Source organism: Schistocerca cancellata, chromosome 5, assembly GCF_023864275.1.
Source record: "Schistocerca cancellata isolate TAMUIC-IGC-003103 chromosome 5, iqSchCanc2.1, whole genome shotgun sequence".
Lineage (NCBI taxonomy): Eukaryota > Metazoa > Arthropoda > Insecta > Orthoptera > Acrididae > Schistocerca > Schistocerca cancellata.
Window position 1 is genome coordinate 414765522 of NC_064630.1, and position 24502 is coordinate 414790023.

The 24502-nt window shown below is 39.5% G+C and overlaps 1 protein-coding gene across 4 annotated transcripts in view; it reads left to right on the forward strand.

The window, feature by feature from the left end:
- LOC126188300 (ubiquitin carboxyl-terminal hydrolase 47) overlaps nt 1–24502 on the forward strand; it is a 157766-nt gene that overhangs the window by 3941 nt on the left and 129323 nt on the right. For 3 of the 4 annotated variants that reach the window (XM_049929890.1, XM_049929893.1, XM_049929892.1), the window contains exons 2-7: nt 5788–5839; nt 6612–6815; nt 7789–8065; nt 8827–9005; nt 23137–23311; nt 23955–24076. In XM_049929890.1, the coding sequence (XP_049785847.1) occupies nt 6615–6815; nt 7789–8065; nt 8827–9005; nt 23137–23311; nt 23955–24076 (954 nt within the window). In that variant the 5' untranslated portion in view covers nt 5788–5839; nt 6612–6614. Of the gene's footprint in view, nt 1–5787; nt 5840–6095; nt 6239–6611; nt 6816–7788; nt 8066–8826; nt 9006–23136; nt 23312–23954; nt 24077–24502 lie in introns of those variants that run through there. The other variant, XM_049929891.1, reaches the window with a different exon arrangement.

Below are 24502 nucleotides of genomic sequence, written 5' to 3' on the forward strand. Positions count from 1 at the left end.
CCTTGTTAGCTGCTTGCAGATACTTCTGTTTAATCAAGCTCCAAAACTCAAACAGTGATGGGGGATACAGACTTTGGATTTAGTGTGGAGTGTGAAGAAATAACAGTAAATTGCTCTTGTTCTTCAATGGTAAGCATTGAAGGAAGGCCTGTACTGAAAGGATCTTTGATCCAGTTGTGTTGCTCAACTTGTTCTTGAAATTACTTCAGAAAGTAATCATTGTGTTCAGTTAAATGATCCACAAACACAGACTTGAATTCTGCATTCAAATGAAAGTTATTGCCTTCTAAAACAGTTTGAAAAATGGGGAAGATAGAATGTACATTTTTATCACCCACCTTTTTCTTCCATGATATATTAGTTTCTTTCTGCAGGCTGAAATTTTGTCTTGTAGTAGCACATTGTTCTCATTAACTTGAAGGGATGGGATGCATTCAAAGAATTGAGTTTTTCAAAGTACGGCGACTTCAGTAGAAAGTCGCTTTCTATGAACTTCTTGAAATTCAGTGTTGCTCTTGAACAAGGTAAGTGTGAAGTTCATTCCTGAGATAATACACAGTTTTCATGACATTCTCACATGAAAGACAGTGAGAATCTCTCCAATAAATTAAAGAAATGTGCTCAGTCCCCAAATCAACACAAATTTGTTAAAAACATCTCGACTAAAGTGTCCAACTTTTAGTGAAGTTCCTCATTTTGTCAAGTGATTGAAGAATTTCATGTAGCACAGGTTGCATGCATTTTGTTGCTAGTGCTTCTTGGTGCATTAAGTAGTGTGTTCAGCTAGCATGAGGAGCCTGTTTATGCATCACAGCTCTGGGTCTGGTGTAAAAGCCAGCCATAGTATAGCCACTATCTGTAACACACTTTTCTCAGTTTTCCCAATACTGTGCGTGTCTTCAGAACTGCGTTGCACATTTGAAATATCATGTTTTGTACTTTCATTTTAAAAATTTTCCATGATGGTAATGAAATACAAATCACAGAAGACAAACAGCATTTGACATAACAAACTGTCAAACTGATTGTTATTGAATAAAAAGAAAATGAGTTACATAGTATGATTTGTCATGCACCACACTGGAAAATTAATAACCATTACTTGTTGACACACTAGATATCACTACAAGTGCACACGTTTTACCTTCACGCAAAAAGCGAACAAACCTAATTATTATTATTTTTATGGAAACACTTCAGCAGCCCTACTGCGAAGGTTGTGGTGCTTAGTTGGAACGTCCTGCTTTTGAAGGCTTTAATGATGAGAACCTACTAGGCCCGTACCCTCTATTCTCGTGAAGGTCCTCTCAGTTTGTCAGATTTTATTTTGCTAAAGTTTTCATCATGGTAGTTCAGTTACCCATTGAATGTTAATTAGGGCTTGTATTTTGCGATGTTAATGACATCATTAGTCTGTCGGCATGGTATCGCATTGCTAACTAGTATGTGTTTTAAGGAGGGCTGTCATTGGAGCTATGTAGGCCTAATCCACAATGTATATTTACTGACTTACAACCAGACTGTCATCTTCCAATAATCTGACCTTGACATCAGCGTTTGCTTCAGGATAGGTCGTTTACCACAACCTTACTAACCAACAAAAACTAAATGTTTTGTAAACAATACACAGACAGAAACACTGGTTACTGTTTTTGTAACATATGGTGTCAGCCTTCAAAGAATGTACTGATGGCTTGCACTGTGTACGAGACACATACCTGTTGTGCCCCCTCCCCCCTCTTTTTTTTATGATGATTATGGTACCAGACACCTGCGCAAGGTCATCAGGTATATAGTTTAGATTGAAAGACACTAGCTGGTTGTGAAATGGTCAAGTTAACAGGTATAATTGCAGGTAAAACTGGTGGTTTGTATCACATTCTTCACTATTTCCTGGGAACCTATTCATATTGGGAAGTGTGGGAATTATTTGTGGAGAACATTATTGTGATATATATAAACGGGAAAGTGTTTAACATCACTTTAAAGTTGACATTAGTGATTAACTAAAGTTACATCCCTAAGTCAAAATATTGAGGTAAATATTTTAATGACTTTGTGTGTGTGTGTGTGTGTGTGTGTGTGTGTGTGTGTGTGTGTGTGTGTGTGTGTGCGCGCGCGCTCTTTGTCTGAGTAGATTATACCATAAAACAGTATTAAGTGGTGGCATCCAAATTATGCTAATAATTTGATCTGCACAGTGACGTAATTAAAATGTTTCTTATTTATTTATTTATTTATCATTACTCATCTTAGTATCATCATCATAATACAATGCTGATCAACACACACAGTACTGGCGTGATTCATGAGAATAGCACAGGTGATTGGCCCTGCCCTTGCTTAAAGAACCAGTCTGACATTTGCTTAAGGGATTTACGAAAAGCTTGAAAATCCCAAATGAGGGTAGCCAGACAGAGCAACTCAATCCTCCCAAATACGAGGTCATTGTCGTAATGCACTGCCTCATTAAGTGGTCCCTATTTTGCAACATTCCTTGACTGACACATAGTTTGTTTCTGGTAATTCATAATATAACTTACACTGTCATTCATCACCGCACATGCTAAGGACACCTGTTGGTGATTCCCAGCTTGTGAAGTTGCTGCTAAGCTTCTTGCACTAATTCCATTATGTTAAGAAAGATGAAGGAATTGAAATGTGACAGGGTGGTGGTGTTATCCCCTTTCATTACTACTCATTACCCTTGAGTCCTTCAATCAGTCTGTGTAGTATGAATTACTTAATGAAGACTGTTTTAGCTGCCTGTCTCAACTGAGTGGGAAGCATTTAGCTTTTTGATTAACTTACCCACCTACTGCTGTAACTTCAGTATTTTATCTATCTGGATGGTGGTGGTGATTGATTGGTTTGTGGGGCACTCAACGATGCGGTTATCAGCACCCATACAAATTCCCATGGTTTTGCACAGTTCACTCTCCATTTTCGTTAATGATGATAACAAAAATAACCAGTCCCCAGGCAGAGAAAATCACTGACCCAGCTGGGAATTGAACCCTGGACATTTACCAGTGTATTGTCACATGTTATAACCTCCTTTAGAAGCTGTGGATTGTTGTCAACTTCCTTGAGCAATTTCTGAGCATGTGTACATGATGTAATTAGTGGTTGAAATTCAACAAGTTTGAAGCGAACTTTGCTGGTACAAGTTCCATGCCCAAAACATCCAAAAAAATTGTTTGATGTGAGCCAAAAGATATTTCTAAACCGTCAGCAACCTCTCTGATTAGGCTATTTTCCAGAACCATTTTCTTTCTTTCCTATAATCATCAGTAATAAATAGATATGCTAGGGCGTGCAGGGCAGTTGTAGTCTCAAACGTCTTCTCGATCTTCTTTGAAACCCTTATACCACTCATAAACTATTGTATTCATCATAGTAGATTTGTCTAAATCCACAGTCAGCACATCAAGTGTGGTGCTGCACTTTATTCCATTTTCAAGCAAAATTTAATGCAAATTATTGAGCCATCTTGTTTGCAAATAAAAATTTGTCAAGCACTCAAAAACACAAGATCTTTTTGAATGTCAACAATTAACTAAAGATTCAAAATAGCTGAAAATGTAAACGTGCATTATGAACATCTGTATGTTTGCTGTGAACCAGATGTAAGTATATTTCCACCATTCTTCTGGCAATACAGACAATTAGTATTGAGAAGTATGATAGGCAGTGTTGTTTCATGTCATAACTGTTCTTTAGCTCTCAAATTAAAACTGCAATAAAAGAGCAGAAGAAATGTTTAGAATAGTACTAAACGGGAATACTAAACGAGAAGTAGTTACCAGTTCTAAGATTCGGAGACCACTTAGTCCTTATTGCTGACAGCAAGAAGACTTGGAAAGGACTGTTGAATGAAATGGATAGCATACTTAGCATAAATGTCTCTTGGGGGTAAAAAAGTCTAAGCCAAAGGTTGTGAAAAGTAGTAGACAGGAGAAAAGTTATTTGATAACAACAAAAATTTATTAAGAAACAGTAGTACAAGTGAGAGAATTGCAGCATGTAGGTAGCAATGTTACACAGTATGATTGAAGGAAGGAGCATATCAGAAATAATGTTCTTTGACTGTGGCAGTTTTTCCTCAACTGAAGTGCCCTACGAAAATAAGGTATTGACTCAAAACATGGCTAGAAGCACTTGAAAGTGTGTTTCTGTTTCACAGAGTGGAACTTTCAACCAGAGGAAAGCTGGGTCAGTTGAATCTACTGATACTGGATATCAGCTTCATCTCGTAATTTAATGAGGATGTGACACCATGTGCCCAAACAGGAAGAGAAAAGAGCACTGAAAATATTTCATTCATTTCTACAAGTTTTTTTCTATGTATGTTTTGGTGACTGATTTGTAGAGTAGCCCAAGGTCTAGTTTAGTTTGGAAAGTGACTGTTGTTGCGAGTTGAAGTGGTATTGAACACTTCATTTAATGCGGAAAGCCAGGGAAGAAGAAACTCAATGAATCTTAAATCTTATTATACAGAAAGATAATAAAATTAAGTATATAAAAGATGGCTGATAACAATCGAATACATAAGCGATAACATTCTCACTGGTATATGTACTAAAGTGATACATTTTGTGAAGCTGTTAAAAATGCTGACACTTTGATAAATTATTGTTGGTTTATAGTATCAACAAATGTTATTGCTTTCTGTTGATCACCTAAGCCTTCTTGTTGTAAGCAGTATGTGGTTACCATTAAAGTAAACTGGTTCAACTGTGTAGGCCTATGATAAAGGTTACTGCAGTTCACTTATAAAAGTTTGATTTTTTTCACAGAACATGTTTTCCATTAGCACATTAAGAAATAACTGCGACTTTAAAGACAAACAACAATCAATCCATTGGGGGGGGGGGGGGGGGGGAGGGAGGAGGGAATCTTTGCATGTTCGCTGTTGTGTTGTTTCTTTATCATGAGTGGTTTTCTGTCATTACACCATATTTTTATTCACTCCACATTATCATATTAGTTACTCTTTTGCAGTTATTAGAAATATGAAATGAAATGTTTCCCTTTGTTGTAACAAATACATGTATGGAAAACTTATTTTCCAGGAAAATTAATACTAATTCAGGCATGAATGCACAGACATTGTATTAGGTTAACAGCTGGAGTGTAATTGTTATAATTGTTGGTGTTGTTTAAGATAATATTTTGCAGCTGTTTCTGAAGTTACCCATTTTTTAATGTTTGTTATGTAAAAGAACTGGTCTTTGTTTTGTATAAAACAGAGATTTACAAATATGTTAAATTATGAATGGAGTAATATTATGTTGTGTATCAATGCAATTTTGAATTTTGGGAACTCTCTTTGTATTTTCTCTATGTAGTGTGACAGATTATTCATGTTATTAGTCCTTAATGTATTTTCTTTCCATTCGCATTATTGATCCTTAATGTGTTTTCTTTCCATTAAAATAACTGAGAAAGTGTAAAAGTAGATTCTGTAGTGTGGTTTTGACAGTTTTGAAATTGTGGTAAGTACTTCAGTATGAGTAGGTATCCTATATAGAAACAAATATTCAGTTCATAACATGATGCATTCAAAAGATTCAAAAGACTAATGCTTCATTTTACTTGCCGGTACATATGAAGTGTTACTTGTTCAGTAAAGTATTTTCAGAGTTTTTTTTTTTTAAATTACTGTAATAAAAATAACTTGAATGAATGTAAATTATGACAGTATTCACTTACTCTTTCCACATGTTCTCAATGTTAGGTGAATTTGTGTTGCATTACTCAGCTTTGTTTTTTCTTCTCTTTCAGTAACGTTTAATAGTTGTCATTGGTGTGAGTGTGGTGCATAATCTCTTTGCAGGTATGTTTATTGCTATTGTAGTATTAAATTTTGTGCACATTAGAATACAAGAATGTTAAATATTCAGCCCTTAAGGATATCTTTTTAAAATATTTTTATCATCTTGTGGCTGTTTTTCTGTCACCCATTCAAACTGCAGCCTTGTGTAAAAATTCAAATTCTCTTTGAGTGTGTGAACTGCTCTTCACTAAATTTGGCTTGTCTAAAAATAGCGTAGTTCCTCCCAAACCTTCCTCAAACTGCCACCTTCTGGGGGGATTCTTAACTAGTTGGCAGGTAGCCAATAGGAAGCAGCTCAGTTGCTTCAGTTAGTGTTTGTATGTAGACCACTATATTACTAGCATTTCCTTTAGGAAGTAAAGCCAATACATATCTTCTGTGAGGCAAAAACCTGTAAAGGTGATGTTCTGCAGTACTTTTTGTTCTGCTTTGTGTAGAGTGTTGTAAAAGTCATACATGTGAAATAGAAAGCTAAATAGGCTTGTGTCTTGTTACTAGTAAAAGAACAGTTGTTAATAGTTAAAATACGCACTTCTGCTCATATTAACTACATTTTTAATTTTAATAATGTGCCGTCATACTGTTGGAAGTATTGCAAATTTTTCATGCTTTTGGCAAGTGATGTGATATTTTCTGCATTGCCACACTTTTTCTTATGGTGAAAGATAAATTTAGAGCTGATGAGTAACTGTGAAGCTTGTATTTTTCTGTCTGGCTTATTTCAGTTCATTTACGCTTACAGTGCGGTTTAAACTTTGTGATGTGTCTTCAGGGCATGGTCTGTATGTTAGAAGAGAGAAATGCAATATGCACTGTACGAGATGTGACAACTTTAGCTTCTCAGGGTTCGCAGCACAAGATCACTCTTTTACTTCCGGCCTCAACTACAGTACAAGAACTTTTCCAAAAATTAGCAGATGCATACCAATATGATCCAAATACATTTGAACTTATCCTTCAACGCTCATCTGAACCTGTAAGTTTATAGCTTGTAGCATTTTTAAAAGTATTTTTTTTTTTAATACAGTTTTAGATAGGATATGTTGGCATTTAATTTTGTAAGGGAAGTACACGCAGAATATAAATAATGTAGAAGTGAAGGTGATCACTCAACAGTATGCTATTAGGTGAGTGGTCTCATTTACTCCTAAGTTATTTATATTTTAATTTATAAGTTTACTCATTCTTAATAGTTAAATGGTTTGAATTTTTTGTTTATATGCCTGCTAAAAGTGGGTCCTAATTTTGTGTCACACTTACAGTTGACTTTTGGTCATCACAACATGACTAGAATAGTTTCTAATTCTTCAAGTAAATATAAAGCGATTGTTTTATCAGTAATGTGAAAAGTGTCATGTGAACTGAAATATTTGTACCATGTCACCTCCTCTCATTTAAGCTGTATCTGTTAGTCTTGATTTACTTTTACTTTTTAGCTTTGGGGGAGAATCTCTCTCTCTCTTTCTCTCCCTCCCTCCCTCCCTCCCTCCCTCCCTCCTCTCTTTCTCTTTCTCCCTCTCTCCCTCAACTCCCTATGATGAAGAAACTAATTGAGACAGTATTCTTCCTTTCCTATGTATTATTGCTTTCTTAAATCTATCTGAAATATTTAGGTGAGATAAAATACCTGACAGTGATAGTTGTATAATCGATGTTAAATGTAATCACCCGATCATCTTGTGCTTGTTTGAAATCTGTTTCTCATTTTCGAGTGTAATAAAACAAATCTTAAATAGGATAAAATTCTATGATGTAAATAATAATAAAAAAAACTAGTATAACCTTCTCTCTATCTCTGTGTGAGGTCATGTTTTACGTACTGTAATTCCTTATTTTGTATGATATGGAGAGATTGTCTTAATTAAAGTAGGGATAACATGAGATGATAATTTTCAATTTAGTAATGCCATCTCCTCTTACTTTTATACGCAAATGCCAAAATGTTATAGGTAGTGCTTAACAATCATAAAGAAGAAACTATTGAAGAAGTGGGAGTGAATTTTGAACCAGGGTACAACAATAGTTTGATTGTGACTGAAATGCGTGGTCAGCAGACACGCAAAATGGCTGTAGCATCTGGAGATGGTGGTGAAGATGAGATGATGTTGGGAGCGTCAGCCAGCCCAACAGCTGTCAGTGACTTCTCGCAGACTCCTCCTGCTCCACTACCTCCGCCTGTACTTAGTGGGGATTATTATGGCAGTGTTATGATTAAACACGATACAGGTGTGTGTTTGTTTGTATCCATTTACTTGCTGATTGTTGTTGTTATGAGGTGCACATGTAAACAATGTTTTGCAACTAGTATAGTATGTAACTAGCTACATTGTTAGTGCTTGAAACTTTTCAGTAAACCGAGATTTCAAAGTAACATTATTTGGATGATTATGTGGAATTTCTTAATGACCTTCAAGAGCTACTGGTAAGAATAATATAATGGTGTGGCATATGTTATCATTTCAGTCAAACCTTTTTGCAAAAAAGGTGGGAATGCACTAAACATGATTGCCAAGATAGCTGATATGGCACAATTTCATCTGCCTAGTCACTTAAAAATTCTGTGATAATACAGAACCTGCATTCTGCCATCAGTCTTGGTCTTTATCTTCAGAACTTTTCTCTGACTTGTATTTTTATTTTATTTATGTAGCCAAGAAGAGCGTGAACACATTGTTTTGCTGTGTTGTTAAGAAAAAGATATATTGTTTTCATAACATAATTGCATTAATATCCCAGGAAGTGAAAAGTTAAAGAACATTGAACATGTATGAAAATACTATTTTTGTTAAGTCACTTGTCAAGACCCTGAATGGTTTATCAAAACTTTTCAGGTTAACTGCTCGTAATGGTTCAGACTGTGTACTGAGTAACATGCACATAATTATTTGTTGGGACTTATGTACAAAGTCATTTGTAATAAATTTTAGCACTAAATTTAAATGTAATTTGTAAAATGCTCAGTTAAGATAATTTTTCTTAATTTTCAGTTGAATATGTAGGACTGGTAAACCAAGCAATGACATGTTATTTAAACAGTTTACTGCAAGCACTTTATATGACACCGGAGTTCAGGAATGCCTTGTACAAATGGGAATACGATGATTCAGAGAAGGATGAAGCGAAATCAATTCCATACCAATTGCAGAAGCTTTTCCTCAACCTACAGGTGATTGAAACGATTGATTCATTGCTTTCAGACATTGAATGATTACTGCTGTTTTTAGTAATGCATTTACAAGTGTGCCAGTACTAGCTAATGGAGTAATGGAGAAAAGCAGTGAGACTAGTCATGCTGTGCAAGATCTGGTGACAATTATTTCCTTGGTGTAGCTGATAGATTTACATTTTGTAGTTCTGATTGCTGGCAATAAGTTAAAACTTCCGGTCTTCATTGCATGACAGTTTAGGCCATTTTCTGTGTTGTTGCACCAGTAGTCCATGATTCGTATGGAAATGAAATGGAACCTGACAGCTTTGTGTAGTTCAATTTTTAGTGTTCCAGTCTTCCGTGTGCAACCATGTTTTGAAACAGTGATGTACTTCGCAGCACCATGAATGAATGAGAAATGAAGCAAATATCATCTAAAACCGTAGATGACAACTTGCAAGTTTAATTGAAATTATTTTATTTTTTATGAAATGTTTAACCTAGAGTTAATTCTTTAGTTTTGGAATTGGTGTGTTGTGGGTACAGTTTTCTCAGTATTTCATGCAGTGAAACCCCGCTTTTATACGTTTCAAGGGACTTCAAAAAACAGTGTAAAATGTGGGAAATAATGTTTTAAGTTGTAAGTTACTTACAGGAAACCACTTTGCATTTTTGCACTTTATATATGACGTATGTCTGATAACTGTCTGGGAAGTAGAAACGTTTGACTCAATTTCATACATCATAATCACTGTTTCCGGAAAGCCTGCAGCAGTCATTCATTATTTAAATAATTAAACACTGCACCAGTTACATATTTGTTCATGCTTAGCATGAGGCAGTTGGAGAATTTTTTCTTGTTGTCTGGTGCAGATGTTTACATAAGTATTTTGTGTGATGTTTGCATGTGTGTCATTCTGCATCCCTTGCACTGCAGCCGCCTGTTTGAGGCTACGAAGTACTGTGCCTCCTGAGTTATGTAGAAAACCACACACCCTCAAATAGTCTCTCACATTGTATGTTTGTGTAACATCACAAATAACACATATGTAAATACTGCACTTGGCAGATACGTTTTGCTCAGCATGAAAAAATTCATAATTTGTGCTGTGCTTCAACCAAAAACATTTGAGCAACGCAAAGTGAGTGAAGTTGTCAACTAGCACTAATAATGGCTAAACAACAAAACACCCTAAATATGGTTTGACAGAGGTGTCACGATGATCTCAACAATCACGAAACTGCGCGTGCATAGTAGACACAGTGTGGAAGTTGTTGTGATTGGTCATTATATTTTTATTCGAATGAACCTAGTTACCCCCATCAGCCATCACACCGAATAGAGCTTGGACGCGGCAGGACATACAGCACCAATTATTCCAACTTTTACATGTTTAAGGCACAGATCCACTGAGTAGAGCACCCTGGTGTTAAGAAACTCAACCATGTAATGTCTGTAGACGATACTTGACAATCCCATGTGGGTCCGGGGGTTAGAATAGGCCCGAGGTATTGCTGCCTGTTGTAAGAGGGAACTAAGAGGAGTCTCTCACATTTCGGCCCTGTATGGTTTGACCTCTAGTTTCCAAAATTTTCGTGAAGAATTGAGCCAATTGGGGAAGGGCGCCTTACATGGTGCATCATGTCCATCATGCGTTGAGACCTATCGCATCCTTTGTCGACGTGGCTCTGCACTTCTGCAAATTCGCCAACTGTTGGGCTAGGTCAACCTCCTGGGTGCGTATTTTTCCATCAACTGTACAGTATCGTTTTCTACGCTGACGATGGTAATGGACTTCTTTGCTTGGTTGCATCTGATATCCAGCCAAGTAGCCAGTCTGTTGTAGTTGGGTCGCCATGCGCCCTGTTGGTTGTAGCCCCCTGACCACACAGGATTCGCTTTGCTGATGCTTGCGCTGTTAACTCCCCATGTATGCCAAGGGGTAGATGCCCATCCCCCTGGGGCATCAGGAATCCAGGCAATGGCCATCCTGCCAGGTGGCCTTTGCTGTGGCTGGGTGGCGCCATGGGGAGGGCCCCTGGTCAGAGTGGGTGGAATCACAGTGGATGAAGCGTAGTACATCATTCTCTTGCTGGTGGTCAAACACAGCAGTCACTAAGCGTTCACGGGCTCAATTCAGTGCACAGAAGTATGACCCCAAATTGTTCCCCTCCTTGGCCACACTATGGGAGGAACATAAGGCTAAGGATGGCAGCAGGTCTTATTTGCCCCGGTACCTTGTATGTTGAGAGCTAATGGGGAATCTTTCATGATGATGACAACTCAGTTTTTTTTGTTGAGCATTTAGAGGACAAGTTTGTGGAGGTGGAGAGCTTGTCCAAAATGAGATCTGGCTCAGTCTTCATCAAAACAGCATCCGCTGCCCAGTCACGGGCGTTACTCACTTGTGACAAGCTGGGGGATGTTTCTGTAACTATCACGCCCCATAAGAGCTCAAATATGTTCCAGGGTATCATATTTAACAGGGACCTTCTTTTGCAGTCTGACAATGAGCTGCACGCCGATTTAGAATGGCGAGGTGTACATTTCGTTCAGCATGTCCACCAGGGTCCGAGTGGTAATCAGATTGCCATGGTGCCTTCATCTTGGCCCTCGAGGGTGATAAATTATCCGAGAAGGTCAAGGTGATGGTCTACCGCTGTGATGTAAAACCCTATATCCCTCCCCCAATGCGGTGCTTTAAATGTTGAAAGTCCGATCATATGTCTTCCCGCTGCACTTCCAGCATCACACGTCGAGATTGCGGATGCCCGTCACATCCCAATATTCCATGTGCCCTGCCTCCCATCTGTATTAACTGTGGAGAGCACCATTCGCCTTCCTTGCCAGACTGCAGGATTCTCCAGAAAGAAAGGAAAATCATGGAGTAAAAGACCCTGGACTGACTGACCTACACTGAGGCTAAGAGGAAATTTGAGCGTCTACATCCTGTACGCATGACATCATCTTACGCTGCCACTACAGCAATTCTAGCCCCATCAGCTCCGCCAACCCCAGTCACCTCTCATACCCAGAAGACTACACCTACCCCCTTGATGTTGGGGGGCACTTCACTCCCTGTTGCTCCTGCACCACCTGCTTCAGGAGCAACACCCCAACACTTCTAAGCCGGACAAGGGTACAACTTCTTCGGCTGCTCTCGCTAGGAAGGGGAAGGAACAGTGAGAGAAATCCAAAAAGGAGGTCTCCAAGACCAAGGGAATTGCGGTGACACCCGCACCACTGATACCTCCAAGCTCTACATCTGCGGATGACGTGGAGATTCTGGCATCCGCTGAGGACTAGATCTCACTGGATCCTCAGACACAATGGATATAGACTGCTCAGGCAAAAAGTTGGTGGCAGCAGGTGACCCTGAGGTGTAAACCGCCTCATTGAATATTCCATGCCTTCCCAGTCTCATGATATCATCCTCCAGTGGAATTGTGGTGGTTTTTTCCACCACCTGGCTGATCTACGGCAACTGTTAAGCTTTACACCTGCTTTCTGCATTGCTCTCCAGGAAACCTGGTTCCCGGCAATGCCGACCCCTGCACTCCACGGCTATAAGGGATACTACAGGAACCGTAGCGACTGTAATTGAGTGTCAGGTGGAGTTTGTGTTTATGTCCTAAACTCAAGTCTGTAGTGAACCTGTGTCCATTCAAACCATCTTGAAGCTGTGGCTGTTTGAATAAGGATGACACAGGAAATAACTGTCTGCAATGTATATCTGCCTCCAGATGGTGTAGCATCCCTGAATGTATTAACTGCACTGATTGATAAACTCCCTAAACCTTTCCTACTTTCGGGAGATTTTAACGCCCATAACCCCTTGTGGGGTGGCACCGTGCCTACTGGCTGAGGCAGAGATGTCAAAACTTCTCTGTCTCAGAGAGCACATGATGACCTGTGTGGTAGTGACCACTTCCTCATCTTTCTGTCACTGCGCTGGCGTCAGGCCCATTGACGCCTACCCAGATGGGCTTTAAACAAGGCCGACTGGGAAACTTTCACCTCTGATGTCACCATTGAACACCCCCCCCCCCCCCCCCCCCCCCAAGGACTCAGTTAACCCTGCGGCTCTCTGCTGCCACTTCCTCTTGATTCTTTACAAGGACTGAGGCCACGAAGCGGCTGATGCTCACGTTGGCTTTGTGTATGTCCATGGAGGACATATTGAACAGCATTCCTTGCCTAATGGCACTGCTGAGGTGGTGGCTATATCTTGTGTTGTTGAGCGCATCCGTTCGTGTGCTGGGGATGTGTTTCTTCTGCATATTGACTTTGTGTCTGGACCCCAGGTCACGTCAGAATCCCAGGCAACGAACTTGCAGACAGGTTGGCCAAACAGGCTACACGGAAACCCCTTATGGAGATTGGCTTCTCTGCAACTGACCTGCTTTCAGTACTACACCGCAAGGTTTTGTGGCTTTGGGAGACGAAATGGCATAACCTCAGCACGCACAACGAACTGTGTGCCATTAAGGAGACTACTAATGTGTGGCAGTCCTCCATGCGGGCCTCTCGCAGGGACTCTGTGGTTCTCTGCTGTCTCCGTATTGGCCATGCTTGGGTGACACACAGCTACCTCCTGCGCCGCGATGACCCACCTCAGTGTCGGTGCAGCGCCCAGCTGACAGTGGCCCTTATCTTGGTGAGCTGTCCTTCTTTGGCTGCCCTGTGATGGCCTCTTCTGTTACCGGACTTGTTGCCGTTAATTTTAGCAGACAACACCTCATCGGCTAATTAGTTTTTACTTTTTATACGCTATGGTGGGTTTTATCATTCTATATAAGTTTTAGTGCATGTCCTTTGTCCCTTTGTGTTTCCCACTCTAATGCTTTTAGGGTGGATGTTTTAATGTGTCAAAGAGTGACTAGCTTTTCCTTATTATTCTCATGGTCGGCAGCCATGGTCATCTGCTCTCTTGTTTTTACCCCTTCTCCCTGTTTGTTGCTTCTCTCGGTGGTTTTCTTTTTCTGTTTTTGTCCACAGTAGTGTTGATTGGTCTTCTGTTGTTGTTCTGGTCCTTCCTTTCTCTTGTTATTGTGCTGTACGTCTCCTTTCTTTTCTTCTTTCCGTTGTGTAATTATTTTACTGGGAACAAGGGACTGATGACCTTGCAGTTTGGTCTCCCCCCCCCCACCCCCCTCCTCTTTTAAACAAACTAACCAGCCAACCAATATTTGACAGCCAACGTCATGCCAGTGTCATTTTACATCAAGTTTTTTCCTCCATGAAGAGTTCTTCATAAAGCTCAAATCGTGGGAAAGTTACAAATATGTTGACGCAAAATCGGGTATGAGATAACATTGTGGACATAGGAAATTTGCCAGGAGCGATAAAAAAGTCATAAACCAAGGGAAAACAGTAATTTCGGGTTGTAAAAGCAGGTTTATAATGTAGTGGTAAATTCGACGGAACTAGCAGTTACATGGAACCAAGTCCAGAGGAGGATAAAGACAGAGAGAACCATCAGAGCTGCCCGAATAGTATTTGCCCGAGATTACCATTTACAGACTCCCCTTCACATGCACGCCCCCCCCCCCCCTCCCACACACACACTTTTATTAGTGTTGTGAAGCTAATGCAGGATCTAAGAGGAAGGTTTCGACTCCATTCTAACACAGTGAAAGTGGAATCTGTTTCCATTTTTCCAGAAGATTGATAAATAATACTAGCCATATATTATAGAACTGTTATGCATACAGCATATCCTGTAGTTCATCAGAAAGATACAGGATGTGGTTAAAGTTGATTCTTTTAATGAGCAGGTCTAGCAAACACATCTGATTTTCTTTGAACTTTGATGTTCCTCAGTTTTTGAACAGGAGCGTTATCAAATTGATGCAGTTACAAATTGTTTTTCCATCCTGGAGTTTCCATTCATTGCTACAGAGAAGACTTCATTACCAAACTAATAGTCTGTAATTGGAGGAGGAAAAAGTGCCACAGACCATTTCACCACTTCTGCCACGTTTCTCTGTTGCTACTACCCATTCAGCTAAACATTTACCATGTTTTCATAACATACAAACCCACATACAGTACAATATGTACTGTAGCTCATCATTTCATGTTAGGTTGCTCCTCAGGCCAGGTGCTCCCACCACTCTGAGTAACATGGCACATTCATTCTTGTGACAGTGGCAGCAGCACAAGCCTCTTTGTGGTCTCCATATTAAGGAATTTTCAGTGGTAATTTACTACCATGTCTAACAGTTTGTAAATGACAATTTAGATTTATGGTGACCATATCAGTTAATATTATTTTCTGCTAGCTTTCTACTGCTGAAAGTGTTTCTGTTGTAAATACAGTTATGTCCTGAAGTGACAGAAATCTCAGGAAATGAAAGTTAAAAGTTATTAGAGGTGATAAATATTTCACATTGAAATGTTATATCAACAAGCATTCGGCATATTTTATTAGTTACAACAATAATTTCCATCCTTTACAGGAGGCAATGATTTTTCACTTTGGCCGTATGAGAAAAAAACCAACAGCATAGTTCTGTATTAACCTTTTTGGTGCTACATCTGTGCTCTTTGCATTCCTTGCTGGGCACAGCTTTGTTGTTGTGTACTTCTCACCAAATGCTTCTTCATGCGCTGAGACAGTGTCCAAACTGCTATGAAATACATATCATCTGATTTTAAGAAAACAGTTTGATGAAAAAAATTCATTTTTTTTCATAATAACTGCACTGCATCAAGTGAAATAAAACATTGCATGAAATTTTGAGGTTTACAGAGTTAAAAACACATTGTGTAAGCTCTACATATGGTTTGTTTTAGCTCATACATTTACTGTGTAGGAAATGTAGATGAGCTATCAAAATTTTATTTACAATTGAGAGCAGAACAATATCTCATTTCGCTCTTGAGTTACTGGTTTTTATATCCAGTGAATGGTTGCGTGAGACCTGGCCATTTCCATTCCTGCGCATCGGTAATCAGTGGTCATTCATTTCATTATATTTCATAAACATTTAAAGATGTTGAAATGAGGTTTTTTGTTAGTGGTAGTCTGCAAAGAGGCATGTGTTTTGTATGATAAATACTCAAAACTTTTTTTTATAAACCGAGAAGCGACCTGTCCTCAGCAGGAGGAGGTCGGCAGAATGAGATGAGTAAACATATCAGTAGCACATCAGGAAAACCCAGGGCCTGAGTTTAAACATGTCATCAGTGCCTGGTGAGTGGCATAGCGTGATGAGTTAACTCATCCACAACAGTTAAAGGCTTAACATTAATCCAGGCAGTGATTTTAAAGGGTTAATATTAATCCAGGCAGTGATCATCACGTTTCTTTCGTAGTGTTAACCTTATTTAATTATTTATTGACTGTGTTTTGTATCACACATAAAACAGTCATTCTTTGTCAAGGAAGCCCAATAATGTCATTATGTATATTCCCTTTGCTTCTATCCAAATCTCTTCTAAATTAACTCTTCTAAATTACAAACACAAGAGGAAATAGTTGGTAGGAGAAAAGCAGGGATGATGACAGTACTTCTGCTGTATGTGCTGCCTTCAGTTAACTTGAATATCTGTCTCTGATGTGCACAGACTGTGTATATGTACAGTAACACAGCAAACAAACTCTTTCCTCTCGTGAAATATATTCACATTCTTCAAAAAATGAATTGTCACTCTTTATTTAACATTCTCTGTAGAAGCTTCCTTTTCACATCTTGTAAAAAATATAACTAAATTGTTCTATTACAATTCATGTAAGATTAATAAAACTGAGATAATATTTAACTGCATGAAAATAAATATTGTCAACTTGAGATCAGTACATGCCTTTATTCATATCATGACTCAACCACCTCAGCTCCATAACAGAACAGAATTCGTGTATATCAGCAGAAGAATAAGATATACCACTTAATTATTAGAAAATAATGGATCTTTACACACAATACTGAACAGAACTTTCCAGACAGTAGTCCACATTTTTCTGAGGAGAGATGGGCTTTGGCACATTTGCAGCTGGGGACCAGGTACTCTGGACAGCTCGGTCTTCAGAGGCATTACATATTCTCCTGTTGATCTTCAGTTCATGAGAAATAAACATGACATAATATTAGTAGTTATAAAAGAAACATACATCTACTTTTAAAACATAATAAATATTATTAAAATGTGTAGTTCATAAATTTAGTGGAAAGTATTTAAAACAAGATTGTGACACTAACATTACACAGTGTAATGGAAAATATTTATCAGCTTTATCCATTGTTGGAGAAATACAGTTAATGCACTGCCAGATGTTTTCATGCATGTTCTGTAACATTGATAAATATGTATGTTCATAAAAAATGACTAAGTGAAATACAGTTGACAAAATTTTTGCTCGGACTATCAGCTGAGTTAATTGATAATACTTCATTATCTACACATGTATCATTCTACTAAACTTGTAAACAGAAAATACAATACTGTTAGTAAACAGTCCTTTCACTCTTTTGGTCTTAGGCATTGCTCACATTTTGTATTCCTTACATTCTCTTAGTCGCCAGTGTTTCTGTCTCTTGAGTCTTCCACATTGACGTGCCTGAGTAAAACTCTTTCAGTCTTGAAGACACATCAAACTCTTTAGTTTCTAATATATATTTTACAGCCATTATCTTCCAGTCTGCAGACAATCATGTGCCATTGCTGAGTGCAAGGGCTTTACACTGCTTTAGCAGCTCTCTTCCACGTTCCAGAATCAATCATGTATAGATCTGACTCTTACTGCATGGACTGCATTCGTTTGCATTCATACTTTTGGTTCACCTCTGAGCAGTCGTAGAATGTGCTGCTGCCCATAACTTCAGAAAAGGATGACTCTATAGGAACCTTGGCAGTAAGCAGTTTTACTTGTGAAGATATTAGTGTTCATAACTGTGGAAAGTGAGAGATTTGTTTAGCTTTCACATTGTATGAAAATACTAAAGCAGTTTTTCAGCAATGTATAAAAAAGCAGCTATAAAATTTTCTCTTTATTGTTCTCCTGATTTATTACATAGTAGAGAAATCAGACTGAAAACTGGTGCAATGCATGATGTTAAGAGGATCTCTCTCTCTCTCTCTCTCTCTCTCTCTCTCTCTCTCTCTCACACACACACACACACACACACACACACACACACACACACACACATGTAATGATCAGTGTCACACCATCTATCACAAATAAACATACAATTTACAGAATTAGTGGAAACATTCACTACCCTTTTAAAGTTCTTTTGTCTCTCTGATCTCTTACCAGATAACTTATTTAGTAAGTGTGCTACATTGTACATATGTGTATTAGTAAAGAAATGTAGATGCCACATAGTACACCATATGTTTTAACAAAGCAATGAAAAGTTCTTGCATCTCCGGTTTCCTGCATCTGCATAACTGACTTGCGTTTTCTCATTTGGTACAATAAAAACTACTAAAAATTTTTCTACCAATATAGTTATTGTAGTATGTTAGGTACTACATTGGTCAGCACTAGCTTTGTCTGAAATTATCCTATTGTTGTCATTATTTAAAAGAAGAATTTTGTGTGTGAACATCATATATAAAGTATTCATCCTCCTCTCCACAAAATAAAATTGAATGTGAAACAAATCAAATATACAGAAAATTGTTAAAAAGCTGAAGAGTGTGGTTGCATTTGGTAAGGTGAGTGGTGGTGAGAACAGGCCAAGATGCCCTGTGGCTACACTGCTGACTGAAAGCATGAAGCAGACACGCCTCACTCCGTTGATCCTGCCTGTCACTCGCTCATGGATGACTGCTTCTGTCCAGCAAGGAAATGCCCGCATAGGCACCTTGCGATGCTGATAACAGGCCAGAGGACAGCCGGCAGCCTTATAGGCCGCAGCCATGACGTTAGTGGTGCTGCATGTTGTACTGTGATGGAGTAGTTCCTCTGGGGAATGGCCTCTCCTTACGTCTGGACCCCATGTGCATTGACTGCAGTGGCATGTCGAAACTGCTGTGTGCAGGACTCGACCTGTGCCTCCTGATAGGAGTTGAATGGCGGCTGGCTCATATGGCAGGTCAGGAGCACTGTGACATAAAGCTCCACAAGGAACTTAGTTACTGGTGGCAACTAGACCAATCTGGTTTTGATCCCGTAGCAGCTGCTGCTGCTGCCCAGTCATCGTAATGTCCAGCATGACCCTGGCGTCTCGGTGGTGCTGCTGGACCTCCAAGTGCCTGTCCCACAAAATTCATACCTATTTATACAGCTCAGGTGTGGTTTTGTTACACCAAAATTTGGTACCCAGTCATGTAGCCCATAACAAGAGTTTTGCCCTGTGGTGACATTGACCCGCTGTTTGATGTAGTTTTCCACTGAGTGCAGCTAGCCCATCTCACAATCCTTCTATAGTTAAACTTCGATTTTATGTTATCTGATTTTATGTTTTTTGTGATTATGCACCATAAATTCTTTGACCCTGTGAAAATCCCATAAGATAAATGCTAAAAATCCCTGTTTAAGATTTACTCGATTCTAAGTTCTTGCTTGATGTATTGCTTTACTTCATCCCATTTTCTTCCTATTGACATTTGATATGACTAAATGAGTTATCAGTGGTAGAAAAGACAGACGGTTCGTACTGTGCGTGATGGCAGAGTTAAAGGAATATTTCTGGCTATTGTGGAGAGGAGGGACGTGAGAGAGGAAATGCTGACATAATCCGCTATCCTCATTGCCAATACAATTTGCAACATTTATTTTCATTGCACAGTGGTGATGAGTCAAGTAAGTTTCACACTACTTTTTGTAGGAACTGATGTAATCATAACCTGGTGGCACTGTGAAAGGGACCAGGATTGCTATAGTCTGTTGTTGACGTTCATGGATGTGTTAATGACAGGAGAATCTCAGTTGTAGCAATAACTCTTAGGGGAATATGTTTGTGATTGCGGGACATGCAAAATACTTGTGACAAGGTAGAATATGAATGTTATTGCTCATTGTTTCACTTGCAGCAATTTAAGCTCTCCTCTTAGATTCCTGCCTAACCATGCACTCGAAAATCGCCACATATTTGGAAATAAACAGTGATGTATTTGTGACAAAGAGCACTACAAATTTTATTACTGTTCGTTTAACCCTCAGGAATGTAAGCCGTACTCTTAGGTTTCTGTCTAACAATACACGCCGGATTTACCACACATTCGGAAATAAACAGGCAAGTATTTACTTCATTCTTCATTCTCTAACCAGACAGAAATGTTTAACAACATCGAATATTGCAGAACATTTTGTGTTACGATCATTATGAGCATGATAGCACCGCTAAGAAAATATGGGCATGCAGCGAGTTGTGAACCTATAACCTCTAAGTCAGCTAATCCAGACGCTATCCATTACGTTGCAGGTTTCTCACCTGAATTTAGTATTGTGCATTAGTTATAAAATCTCTATAAGTTGTACATTGTTGATGCTTTATTAATTGACATTTAATGATAAGTATGATGTATTTGTAATATACACTCCTGGAAATTGAAATAAGAACACCGTGAATTCATTGTCCCAGGAAGGGGAAACTTTATTGACACATTCCTGGGATCAGATACATCACATGATCACACTGACAGAACCACAGGCACATAGACACAGGCAACAGAGCATGCACAATGTCGGCACTAGTACAGTGTATATCCACCTTTCGCAGCAATGCAGGCTACTATTCTCCCATGGAGACGATCGTAGAGATGCTGGATGTAGTCCTGTGGAACGGCTTGCCATGCCATTTCCATCTGGCGCCTCAGTTGGACCAGCGTTCGTGCTGGACGTGCAGACCGCGTGAGACGACGCTTCATCCAGTCCCAAACATGCTCAATGGGGGACAGATCCGGAGATCTTGCTGGCCAGGGTAGTTGACTTACACCTTCTAGAGCACGTTGGGTGGCACGGGATACATGCGGACGTGCATTGTCCTGTTGGAACAGCAAGTTCCCTTGCCGGTCTAGGAATGGTAGAACGATGGGTTTGATGACGGTTTGGATGTACCGTGCACTATTCAGTGTCCCCTCGACGATCACCAGTGGTGTACGGCCAGTGTAGGAGATCGCTCCCCACACCATGATGCCGGGTGTTGGCCCTGTGTGCCTCGGTCGTATGCAGTCCTGATTGTGGCGCTCACCTGCACGGCGCCAAACACGCATACGACCATCATTGGCACCAAGGCAGAAGCGACTCTCATCGCTGAAGACGACACGTCTCCATTCGTCCCTCCATTCACGCCTGTCGCGACACCACTGGAGGCAGGCTGTAAGATGTTGGGGCGTGAGCGGAAGACGGCCTAACGGTGTGCGGGACCGTAGCCCAGCTTCATGGAGACGGTTGCGAATGGTCCTCGCCGATACCCCAGGACCAACAGTGTCCCTAATTTGCTGGGAAGTGGCGATGCGGTCCCCTACGGCACTGCGTAGGATCCTACGGTCTTGGCGTGCATCCGTGCGTCGCTGCGGTCCGGTCCCAGGTCAACGGGCACGTGCACCTTCCGCCGACCACTGGCGACAACATCGATGTACTGTGGAGACCTCACGCCCCACGTGTTGAGCAATTCGGTGGTACGTCCACCCGGCCTCCCGCATGCCCACTATACGCCCTCGCTCAAAGTCCATCAACTGCACATACGGTTCACGTCCACGCTGTCGCGGCATGCTACCAGTGTTAAAGACTGCGATGGAGCTCCGTATGCCACGGCAAACTGGCTGACACTGACGGCGGCGGTGCACAAATGCTGCGCAGCTAGCGCCATTTGACGGCCAACACCGCGGTTCCTGGTGTGTCCGCTGTGCCGTGCGTGTGATCATTGCTTGTACAGCCCTCTCGCAGTGTCCGGAGCAAGTATGGTGGGTCTGACACACCGGTGTCAATGTGTTCTTTTTTCCATTTCCAGGAATGTATTTTCAATGCGCCATTGCTTTGAAATGGCATACTGCGCACATATGTCACACCCTATGAAGGAAATGAATAATCGAAATGCACACAGTTCACAAGCAGTCTCAAAAGTAAATAGTCGAAAGCCTACTAGTGATGTCACAATTGCAAATGGTAGTGTGAAGCTGTGTCCACTCTGCCACTGGAAACATGTTTCTGTTGCAAACATTATTTCCTGCTGTGTATCGCATCTGTTTTGGATGTTGTTTCTTGTCTCTGATTGTCGACACTAGCAGTAAACATTTGCATCGGCAACACTGTTTGTTGCATTGTTTTCATATTGCCTGCTACATCATCTCTAGAAACGAGACAATAAATTATGATTTTTAATCATATATGCCAATTACATATGTTTTTGCTCGTATTTTGGTGGTTTTAAAGTTTTCAGCGATTCTACACTTTCCTCAATTTAACGTTTTTTTTAGCATAGACCCCATGAAAACGTAAAATGGGGGTTTCGCTGTACATAAAAGTTACTCTGACCAACATGTCACAACACTGTGGCTACCAGCTATGGCTGCTATTACAATATTTCAGGTGGCTTTCTTAACACTCCTTATTAGTTACACTATTTTTTTTTTTTTTCTTCCCCCCCCCCCCCCCACCAGAGCAATGTGACAGTTCAGTTAGACAGTGGACTCCCATTCGAGATGGACTTAATTCAAATTCCCAACCAAATCCATAGTTTCTCAAAATTCCACTCCATTGTGATTAATCATACGAATGATCTGTGGGACAAGAAACTGACTAACCAGCCTAAGGCAAATGCTGGGATGATTCCTTTGAAATGACCCTGCAGACTTGTGTCCTCAGTTCGAGCTTGTGCTCTGTGTCTGATAATGTTGATTTAACATTAAACTATAGTCACCTATCCTTCCACTTCCTCTTGTAATGTTCTTCATTTGCAACAAATTGCAAGTAAATGTGGTATATGAACAATATCATGACATTTTTCAAATTCTTGAAAGCTGTGGAGCAATGTTTGCAGAAACTGTGGTATAATTGATTGCATTCCCATCATGTACATTTCTTAGTCGTATCATAAGAATTTATTGTTCCCTCACTGCATTGCATCAACCATTTCATTACATTTATTCAGGGCAAATTATGAACTGTGCTTAGCTATATCAGACTTTACAACAATTATAATTACATAAAGATTGCTTTAAGTAAACATGTAACTAAATTATTTCCAGACATCAAAGAAATCTGCTGTAGAAACAACAGAACTTACTCGGAGTTTTGGCTGGGATTCGAGTGATTCGTGGCAACAGCATGATATACAGGAGCTTTGCAGAGTGATGTTTGATGCCTTGGAACAAAAATTCAAAAATACTGACCAAGCAGATCTCATATCCAGGTTATATGAAGGTAAGAGATTTGTAATTTATGCATATGGAATCGAAATGCAAGATTCCCTGCATAATTAGCTCTGATATCTGTAATATCTTGAGATTATTCATTCCCAATATTAATAATTAGAGCAGCTGCCTGATAAAAGCAGCAGCTCATGTGTAAATTCCATGTCTCTGTCATCATTAATGAGTGAATAGTTTCCTTTAAGGCCTAGGAAGTTCACCTTCAGATTTCAACTTTGTTTGTGTGGAAGGCATTCCCAAATCCATGACAGGCTGAATGAGTAGTGTGATAGTAAATGTAGGCTTGGAATACATTCCACGAAAATCTTTACTTGAAATGTGAGCATATATATGCCCATTTGCAGAATTTTGTTATTTTATCAAAGATTAAATTATTTTTGTTTAGTTGGGAACCTTACCTTTTGACACTCAGTTAACAGTAGCATTTTCAATTGTACTTCGGATTCAGTTACTTGTGTTATTTCTGTCATTGGGTCTGAGATACACTAACACACTGATATTGCATAATGGACCAAGATTGTCCGATGAATAGTTCTTTTTGAATTTTAATTGCCACTTTGTTCCAAAATAGTGGTTTGGGAAATATATTTCACCTGTGAATTGTTTCAAAAGTTGTATCTTTCACTTATTTACAGGTAAAATGATAGACTATGTAAAGTGCCTGGAGTGTGGAACAGAAAAGTCTCGAGAAGATACATTTCTTGATATCCCATTACCAGTTAGGCCATTTGGAACAGCTGTGGCATATTCTAGTGTGGTAAGAAATAATTTTTTCACCTCCCCATTTCATTTTGTAGGGGACAGATTTGTTGTGCAAACTTTTTTTTTTTACCGTTAAAGTAATTCAAAATACATTTGAGTGTGTGTGAACTTCATACTCCACAGGTAGACATTTTTTACACCTTCTCTTAACTCAGTTTTCATTTTTTTTCTGCAAGACTGGGTTAGTATATTATCCTTTTTGTTTGCTTTTGACAGAATTCTCACTTCTAATATCTAAAAGAGATACTTTTGTCTTTGCTGTTATGTGTAATGTTTCATTTGTAAGACCTTTTGTGCAGTCTCATTTTTTTTTCTGTTGAAATTCTGAGTGTGAGGATTAGCACAAACATTTTACAGGATGCAAAGCATTTAAAGCGGAAATGTTATTCTTGTTGTGGAGTTCAGCTTGGTCTATACAGTA